General features: G+C 40.6%; 1 protein-coding gene across 1 annotated transcript in view; it reads left to right on the top strand.

Annotated features, from left to right (window-relative positions):
• Window positions 1–3,831: 3,831 nt before the first annotated feature.
• Window positions 3,832–9,933, top strand: part of SLC71A1 (solute carrier family 71 member 1) — a 38,852-nt gene continuing 32,750 nt past the window's right edge. The window contains exon 1 of the mRNA XM_004420784.3: window positions 3,832–4,024. Coding sequence (XP_004420841.1) covers window positions 3,941–4,024 — 84 coding nt within the window. The 5' untranslated portion in view covers window positions 3,832–3,940. The remainder of the gene's footprint in view (window positions 4,025–9,933) is intronic.

Here is a 9,933-nt window from a genome sequence, read left to right as displayed (position 1 = left end):
TATTTACTGTTTCTTTCACTATGTGGACTGTGTTCTTTGTTTTTAAAATTTCTTTTTAGTTTAGAAAGGTTTGTATGTTCTAGTGGTTACATTTATACTGATAACATTTTACACAATGGTCTTAGAGCCCCCTTTTGGCTTGTCTAAGCCTCTACTATTTAGTTTAGCATCTTTAAATGATGTTCTTTGATTCACATTTAATTGCCTTTGTGACAACCAATGGACTTATTCTACTCATTTCTCCCATCTTCTCCTATTTTTTAGTTGCATTGTTTCTGATTAGAACATATAACATTTACGTACTATTTTCTTACCCTAGACCCTGACTTTGTTATAAAATTAAATATATTTAAAATATATTTAATGTTCTCCACCAGTACTTGAGCTGAAGCCTCCCCAATTAACTCTTGGCTGGATGAAGCTCTTCTAGTAAAGTACTCAAGGAGGGCTTATAAGTGTAATATTCCTCAAGTTTTGGCATGTTTAAAATTTCTTCTAGAGCCTAGATACTTTAAGTACAGCATGACTAGATATAAAATCCTTGGCTCACACTTTCTTGAGTTTTTTTGAAAATGTTGCTCCATTGTTGTATCGCTTGCTGTTATTGTCAAGAAGTTTGGCACTTGATTTTTTTCCCCTTTGGAAATGTTAATTTTGTTTGTTGTTGGTTTTTGCCTGGAGGCCCAGATAATTTTTTTCATATCATTTTCTCTCTGATCCTTTTTTTCTCTTTTTTTGTTCTCATAGCTAATTTATTCCTCTCTCCATGTTTCTTACTTTCATTTGTATCTGTTCTCTCTTAGGAACTCTGTAATTTAGTTTTCATTTTTTAGATGACTTTATTTTTTCAGTATATTGCTTGAGTTTGATCAACTCTCATTTCACATCTTCCTATTGTTTTAAACTTTTTATTTGTTGCATCCTTTTGCATATGCAATTGCTTAATGATATTTAGTTCACATTCAAATGTTGTATATAGTTTTCCTGTTTCATAGTTTCTAGAGGGTAGTATTTTCTATTAATTGAAAAATCTTCATTTTCTGTTTTCTTTTTATAGTAGCCTTGTATGGGTTTTTGGTGGCTTTTCTGTTCCTAGTAAAATATCTAGGATTTTCTTGGATCAGCAGGAACAGGTGGTTCTATGAAAGGGAGGGGTGAAGAGATGTGACTCACTCAGTTTCACAGTTCAAGAAGGCCCTCTTCTGTTAGTAAAGTGAAGTGCAGTTTCTTTAATAAATGGTGAATGTTGGGGTTTAGATTCTGTGATACAATCTTGTTTCTCTGGCAATATTTAGCTTCAACTTCTCACCCTTTTCTCCAAGGGATCTCTGCCTTCTTCCAAGGTGCCTCATGAAGTGTTCTCATGAACTTTCTAAACCTTGGTTCTTGCTTGTTTCCAAGCCTGATTCTTGGCCTTCGCATTAATTTCGAGAACTCCTAATATCCTTCCAAATCATTCCCTTTTGCTTATGTTAGCCAATGCTACTTTCTGTTGACTGTAACCAAAGAACCCTAATTGACATATCAATCTCTTAATGTAAAGTTTGTGAATCTTCACAACCCCAAGTCACAAGTATATACACAATAAGTCTGTTAGAACAAGACTGATCTCTCATTTACTATTGCAGCTCTTCTAGCACAAAGCCTAGGACATTCTGGACATTCAATGTGTTAAATTTGTTATTATACATTATTTCCAACAGCACTTACCACAATCTGCAATTATCTTCCTTTTGTGTTTGTTCTGTAACTGTATAATTAAGCTCTATGCAGATAAATACCATCTCTTTACTGATGTATCCCCAGTGTCTAGAAAAACAGTGACAAACACTTATAAGTGCTCAATAAATATTTTTGAATGACTGAACAATAATCAGTTCTTAAGGATGATAAAGTTGGTGCAGGTGGATGAAGTATGATTTTGAGGGGCTTTGAAAAGTCAGAGTAACCACACAACAATAAATGATCTTACCAACCTTCTACATCCATCCAAAACAAACTCCTGGGGATTTAGTTATAAAAATCTATCTTATATTACTTTCTCTAAAGAGCTTCAAGTTGGAGTTCAATTAAATGTTTCAGCAAGAGAATATCTTTAAACAAATGATAACTGGACTTATTGATAGGAAAATTTAAAGTATCTATCAGGCTAAAATGGCTTTCTCTTCATGGAAGTTGGTTTGTTTTCCCTTTCTAGTCAGTTATGAAAATAGAAGAAACAGGAAATTCAATCATTTATTTTTTAACATTTTATTTTGAAATAACTTCAAACTTACAGAAAAGCTACAAAAAAAAAAGAATAGTACAAAGGACACACTCCTTTTATCCTGTGGTAAAATTAATTATTAATTTTTATAATTATTACTTAAAATTAATTGGTTATCTAAAGCTGTGTAACAAATTACCCCAAAGCTTAGTGGCTTAAAACAAGTACTTTTTATCTTACAGTTTCTGAGAGTCAGGAAACCAGGAGTGGCTAAGCTGGGAGGTCCTAGCTCAGGGTCCCCTGAAGCTGCAGTCAGGATGTCGGCAGGGGGTGCAGTCAGCTAAAGGCTTGACCAGGACTGGACGATCTGCTTCCAAGATGACTCACTCACATATCTGTTGGTAGGAGGCCTCAGTTCCAGGACACCTGGACCTCTCCACAGGCTGCTTGAGTGTCCTCATGACATGGCAGCTGCCTTCCCCAGACTTGGGCCCAGAGTGAGTGAAAAAGCTAGCAGGAAACTGGTCCCTTTTATGACCTACCCTCTGAAGTCAATGCTGCCGCTTCCACTATACCCTATTAGATAGAAAAGAGTCATTAAGCCCAACTCACACTCAAGGGGAGGGGAATTAGACTCTGCCTCTTCCAGAGATGAATATCATTGAGTTTGTGAACATATTCTAAAATCACCATACCCAAATTCACTGTTTTTTAACATCTTGCCATTTTGCTTTGTCACTCTCTTACCCCCTCCTCACATATACATACATGTTATTTCTTAACCATTTGAGAGAGTAGGTAGCATGCATCACATCCCTTCACTCCTTAAGACCGCTGTATACTTAAGGAAAAGGATATTATATAACACAGTACAGTTATCAAAATCAAATTCAACATCGTGATACTTTAATCTGCAGTCCATATTCCACTTATGTCAATTGTGCTTTCTAGCAATTTCCCCCCCATTAGATTAATTTTTAAACAATATGATAAAACAGGTAGTGGGCTACAAAGTGTGACATGGGTTATGTAAGTTTTCACCCGCAGGGAATAAAGAAAAGGCCCTGCGACTAGGGAGCTGCTGGAAACTGGCATGCTCCAGTTGAGCTTTGGGGGGCCCTGAGCCAGAAGGACAAAAGGTTATTTCTGTAAAACCAGTTTGTCTTCACCCCTTCAGTTACCCACTATTTCTGGAAAACTATTTTAACTGTTCCCCTCGATTTCCGTCTCGGTTAGAACACAGCTGAGATAGCGCTAACAGCTGAGGACGCCTGGTTAGAACGCCAGTGCAACCATTTATGAGCCGTATTTCCAGGAGTAGGTAGCTTTCAGAAACTTACAATTCTTCATCTGAGAAGGGCCACTCTAAGAGTCCCCACTGCCCAGGGCTGTCGGGAGGATTAAGCGAGCTGGAGAACTGAGAGCACAGGGCTCTACCGGCGGCCAGCCGAGCGCCGCAACGCTGCCGGGCTCCCCGCGACCTTCCATACCCGCGCCCCGACTGCGGAGCGGCTGAGCGACGGAGCGGGCGGGGCGGCGTCACGTGGGCGGGGCGGGGCGGGCTCGTCGGCCGATCGCACGATGTGACGCGCCGCCGGAGGCAGGCCGGGCCCTCAAGATGGCGGCGGGCGCCCCGAGCGGCTCGGCCCGGCAGTAGCGGCGGGACGGCACTCGCCGCTGGGGCCGGCCGCCCCGGGAGTGGCTGCAGCAGCGCCAGGAATCGAGGATGGTAAAATGACCCAGGGGAAGAAGAAGAAACGGGCCGCGAACCGCAGTATCATGCTGGCCAAGAAGATCATCATTAAGGACGGAGGCACGGTGAGCTGGGGGACGGCGCCGGGGAGGGTCCCTCCGGGCCCCCCATCCGAGGTCTTACTGTCCCCAACGCTGCCGCCTCCCGCCGCGCCTGAGTGGCCCTGCCCTCCTCCACCCCGTCCGCGGTGCCGGTGCCTCGGGCTCCCGGGCGCCCATGCCTCTGCTCCGGGGGCTTTCCTCCCCCGCCCCGGCCTGCGGCCTCCGGGGCCCGTCCCCAGGGAGAAGCCGCTGGCCTTTCCCGCACCTGCCGCCCTGTCCTCGGCCGCCCCTGGAGGCCCTGCGGCCTCGAGCCCCACGTGCGCCTCCGCCGCGGGGAGGAAAGACGCCGGGCGGGCCCGCCGGCCGGCCAGCCCTGTCGTCCCGGCGGTGCTGGCCTCGCCTCCGCCGCCAGGCCCGCGCCGCCGGCGCCGCGCTCTCGGAGGGGCCGGGAGCAATCCCCGCCGTCCCATATGCTGCTGGCGGGGTGGCATCTGGCGCGGCGACCCCGCTGGGGCCCCGTGGTGCGTTCGCTGTCTTCTTGCACCTCGTTCTGGGTCAGTGCTCCTGCTCTTAGCGGTTTCCAGTGCGGTAAACACTGTCCGAAGGTGGGCTTTCCTCTTCTCTTCCCGGAGTCAGAAGCGTGACGGAGGACACCTGGGGCCTAGACTTCAATCTGCTAGTTTTCAAAGACCTGTGATCACCTTGTTATTTTAGAGTCACCTTGTTTATTTTAAAGCTAAAACATACTAAATAGAGTTGATTATAGCTTGAGGATTAGAAGATACTGACTGAAGGGAAGACAGAGGGTAAGAAGAGATTTTTGCTTTTTAGAAACAGTTGTCATCACAATAAACTTTGTGCAGTGTGCTGTAGTTAACCAGCAGGGGACGTAGGCTTTTTAATTGAAAATAACTCGCCTATACTTTTTTCCTGCTGAAATTTCTCCGTGGCTACCTTCTCTGGTCTTTGTTGCAGTCTTTGACATTACGTTCTGAGATAGAATGGAAAGTGAAATACGTGTTTCAGTTTCCCAGGAAGTGTGCAGAAATGGTTCCTTTTCTTCCATATTTGTTTGTATTTTGTTGGAGCCCTGATCAACTGCTAGCACAGTGCAAAATATGTAATTAGGCCACCACTGAGGATTTGCTGAATTCATTTGAAATAAATGACAACTTTCTTTTGACATTTCAGAATACGGCCCAGTCAATATGCTAAAATTTAGAAAGCCTGAAACATATGTAACAATTTAAGAATATACTTTTAGTAAACTGTCAAATTTGCTAGATGTCATAGCTTTCACATTTGGCGGAAAAAGAAACCAAAATTCAAGTCCTCAGCTCTTTGTTGTACTTCATTAAAACATTACTTTGATTAAATCAGTTATGAATAGTCATGGCTCTTTGACCACATTGATTAGAACTACTATGTGCGGTGAGAAATAGCTTGAAAGAATACTGGTTGCCTTTGTCAACCATAGGGACTTGACGTTTTAATTTCTTCATAAAATCTACAACATAGAAGCAACAAAGGATTGTATTTTATAAAACAAGTGATATTTAAGATCAATATTCTTTGCAAAGAATAAGAATGAAGCTGTGATCAAGAAACACACCTTCCTTTTCCTTGTAAAGTTCGATTTTGTTACCTCTCTTTGGAGTTTTGATTGGGGTTTTGTTTGATTCGATTTACAGCGATCAAATCCTGTGGGAATTGGAAGAGGTTATTTTTTTATCTTGTTACTTATTAAAGTTGTAGTGAATTCATAGCTTGATTTTGGGCACAAAATACAATTTTTACACGAGCAGTATATTTTTAAGAGCGCACATAGAATAAATGAAAGCTTTTTTTTAGGGCTATGGGCATAAGGGTATTATCATTTATCATCTTTATACACTTCTGTTGCATTTTTCCATTCTAAGAGCCCCCTTAGAATAGGGGCTTTGTTTATACATCTTTGAATTCTACAGTGCCTACTATGTAAATTTAAAGTGATGAAAACACATTTAAAGTGATTTAAAAAATGTATATACTAACACATTCCTAGATGATTTTTCTTACTGTAATTTTATTTATTCCCACAATAATCAGAATGTTTATATTTCTAAAAGTGTCAGGGTAATTTTTTGCAGAGGTTGCATTTTAATCTACTATAGCTGTAAACGAAAAAAAGCATGACTATTAGAGTAATAGACATGATTTTAAAGTGGCATTTGCTTTTCTACCTCTCTACTTAAATTGGTCAGACTACTGTCATGAACCTTTTTTTAAGAAAGGGAGTAAAATTGATATTGTTCTTTTCTTGGTGTGCCTGTGTGTAAGTTCTACCAGTGGGTGGATTCATTCAGTCGGATGTCTGAGTCGGTATGGTCCTACATGACAGGCTCTGAACAGTATTCCACATCCCTGGCCAATGGTACTGACCTGATCCCCTTCCATTTTCTTCCTAGTGTTCAACAATGTTAATAAAGTTATTTTGCTTTGTCCTTCTGTTAATGACGTTTGTAAGCCTGATTAGCAAATTTTAATATTCATAAACAAAATTAGTAATGAATTATTAATGATTTGTCAAAAAATTAGCACAGATTTATTTATTTATTTATTTATTTTTTTTAAAGATTTTATTTATTTTATGTTTTCCCCCCAAAGCCCCAGTAGATAGTTGTATGTCATAGCTGCACATCCTTCTAGTTGCTGTATGTGGGACTCGGCCTCAGGATGGACGGAGAAGTGGTGCCTCGATGCGCACCTGGGATCCGAACCCGGGCCACCAGCATTGCAGCGCGCGCACTTAACCACCAAGCCACAGGGCCGGCCCAGCACAGATTTATTATAGTTTTTAAGAGTTGAAGAAGTGAACCCTTCTAAACGAACCAGATTAATCAGAAGTTGCTAAATGTTTTTCTTTTCTTGAAATTCTATTTCAGTTGGCTCTGAAGCCTGGGTAAGGCTAACTAATATGTTGTCCATTTGAGTAGTACACAATTAAGGTAAATTACATGAAGGCGTGTGATTCTGTATTGGGAGTTCTTTTTTTTTTTTTTTTTTTTTAAAGATTTTATTTATTTTATTTTTTTCCCCCAAAGCCCCAGTAGATAGTTGTATGTCATAGCTGCACATCCTTCTAGTTGCTGTATGTGGGACTCAGCCTCAGGATGGACGGAGAAGTGGTGCCTCGATGCACACCCGGGATCCGAACCCGGGCCACCAGCATTGCAGCGCACACACTTAACCACCAAGCCACAGGGCCGGCCTGGGAGTTCTTAACTTGGTTCTGTTCACCCTGAAGTTTGCAAAATTCTGACAATACGTTTTTCTAGGGAGAGGTCAAAAGAGTCGATACTTCCCAAAAGTTTAAGAACAATTGTTCTATTTGAAAACAACATAAGTAACTAAAAAATAGTTCCACAGGTTCACTTCAATAAATATTTACTTAATCATCTGCTGTATACCATTTTAGTGATGAAAAGTAACTGTGACATTATTGATGAATTTGCTTTTTGAAGCATCCATATATAGAAATTGAATTTTTAGTTGTGTTTTAATGTATGTAACATTTTGATATATCTCTTATTCAGTGTAGACCATTTAGGACAGTTGAATTAAAAGTGCATTCTGACATTTTAGAATACTTCAGTTTTGTTGTTAAATCGTTACCGTGCATTATCAGATTGTTTATAAGCATTCTTGGTAGAGCCTAAGAGCTGAAGAGTTACTTACATGAGTTATTTGTATTATCAAAAATAGAATTTCCCTTATTTTTTTAATAGTTTGCTTATTTTTTATATGATCTTTCATTGTTTTGTGAATACAGTTGTGGGTCTGCATCTCTGACAAAGTGAAAAATGTCCAATTTTTTCACAAGCGAATTGGTAAAATGACTTTAAAGATTAGATAGAAAGCAAGGCATATGTGAATTGCTTTGTGGGAAGTACCTGAAGAAAGTAAAATTGATATTTTATTTGCAAAATGAAATATGTCCAGAGAGGCAGAGCACTAGATTTTTATTCCTGGTATTTCTGATTTTAATCACAGCAAATAGGAGTCAGCAACCATATCAAAAGTCTGGACCCCAGCTCTGATCCTTTACGTCTTCACCTACGAGGATGGCGGAGGGAGTTGCAGGACAGCTCTCTGTAGCCCCTAGGGAGCTGCTAAATAGCCTCGGCTTGCGGGTTGCTAGCATACAAGCCATGAGAAAGACCGTGGTGCCTCTCAAACAGCAGCTGTTCAAACTTTGAAGTCACTAGCCCATGCCTGGTAGAAATATCAGGATAAATAGGAATATATGTCTTTGACAAGCTTGTGGCCGGCAGTACTGTGAATGACTTACCTCCTTACCTTCATGATTCAACATTTGCTTTAGGTTAGTGTGTTTGGGGATAAATTAGTAAGCAATTTTCTCAGATTATATGTCCAGTTCATCCTAATGTAGTTTGAAGACCTGCTTCCCAATGTAATCATAGCATCTGCAGAAATTCACTTGTAGTTGAAGTGTAACTCATTTACAGCTACCAAAAGTTTGAAGTTTCAGTAGAAAGAATAGCTTTTTCTAAGTAGCATTCTGACAAGTATATATGATTTAAATTTTTCATTTATTTAAAAGCTCATGTTGTCTTTTAGCATTATTTTTTATTAGAAGTGTCAATGAAAGTAACAGTTGACAGTTTCAGTCAGGTTACATCAAGATTCCTGAAATGGGTTTTGTCTCTTTGAGGGCCAGCTGTAGTAGCTTATTCTTTTTTTTTTTTTTTAAAGATTTTATTTTATTTTTTTCCCCCCAAAGCCCCAGTGGAAAGTTGTATGTCGTAGCTGCACATCCTTCTAGTTGCTGTATGCGGGACTCGGCCTCAGGATGAACGGAGAAGTGGTGCCTGGATGCGCACCCGGGATCCGAACCCGGGCCACCAGCATCGCAGCGCGCGCACTTAACCACCAAGCCACAGGGCCGGCCCGCTTATTCTTAATAATGTGCCTGCTGTCTCAGTAATGTATAAATAGTTATGAATTCTACCACATGAAATACTTTCCCTTCTTAGGGAGTCTTCTTTTAAAACAAGGGGTGGTAGATAATATTTCATCATTCATCATCACATAACTAGAGTGATTAAGAGATCACACTAAGACCAGTCCTGAACGTAGGCTCTGTTCTAGACATTGGTGACAGTTTGATATTTGTGTTGATGGTGATTTTTTATTTTTAATTTTATTTTACCTTTTTAGTGAGTTTAGTTTGTAATCATCTGAACCATGTAATGCATTAGCTGTTCATGGGGATAAGCACTTCATGTAATGATGGTTTAACTTGATTTTACAGCCACATATTTTCCTCCTAAGAATAGAAGGGGATGCAATAGTCTGTTGTGTTACTTATCTTTTCAGAATTTACCACAAAGCAATAAATCTTAAGCTCTAGGCCTTTTTTTTTAAGAGTAAAACTTGAGCTCCCTATGCTCTTGTTACATATTTTTAAGAAATGTGTTTCATTCTATTTAGGAGCAATCTAACCATACCTTTTCACTTTTGTGGTGATATACAAATACTATCTCTCTAAAATTGATCCATAATATATCAGTAAAATAATTATAAGTCTCACTGCAAATTAAGGCACAATGACTTAGTATAACAGTGTCTCTGCATGTTTTGCTATTGTTGATAGTGTTGATGAGTCGATTCTGAGTCCTGGCGATCCTTTGTAGAGCAGAGCGGAACCCTGCCTGTCTTTTTTGCACCATCCTCTCACCTTCCAGTGCTATGTCAGACAGTGCTCCGCTGCTATTCCTAGGGTTTCATGGCCAGTTTTTTCAGAAGTGGGTGTCCAGGTCCTTCTTCCTAGTCTGTCTTAGTCTAGAAGCTCTGCTGAAACCTGCCCACCATGGGTGACCCTGCTAGTATTTGAAATGCCGGTGGCATAGCTCTCAGCATCACAGCAACAC

This window comes from Ceratotherium simum, chromosome 2 (assembly GCF_057802395.1).
Source record: "Ceratotherium simum simum isolate JZ-2026a chromosome 2, ASM5780239v1, whole genome shotgun sequence".
NCBI classification, from domain to species: Eukaryota; Metazoa; Chordata; class Mammalia; order Perissodactyla; family Rhinocerotidae; genus Ceratotherium; species Ceratotherium simum.
Note: the sequence above shows the minus strand (reverse complement) of the source record. Positions and strands in the feature narration are given on the sequence as shown.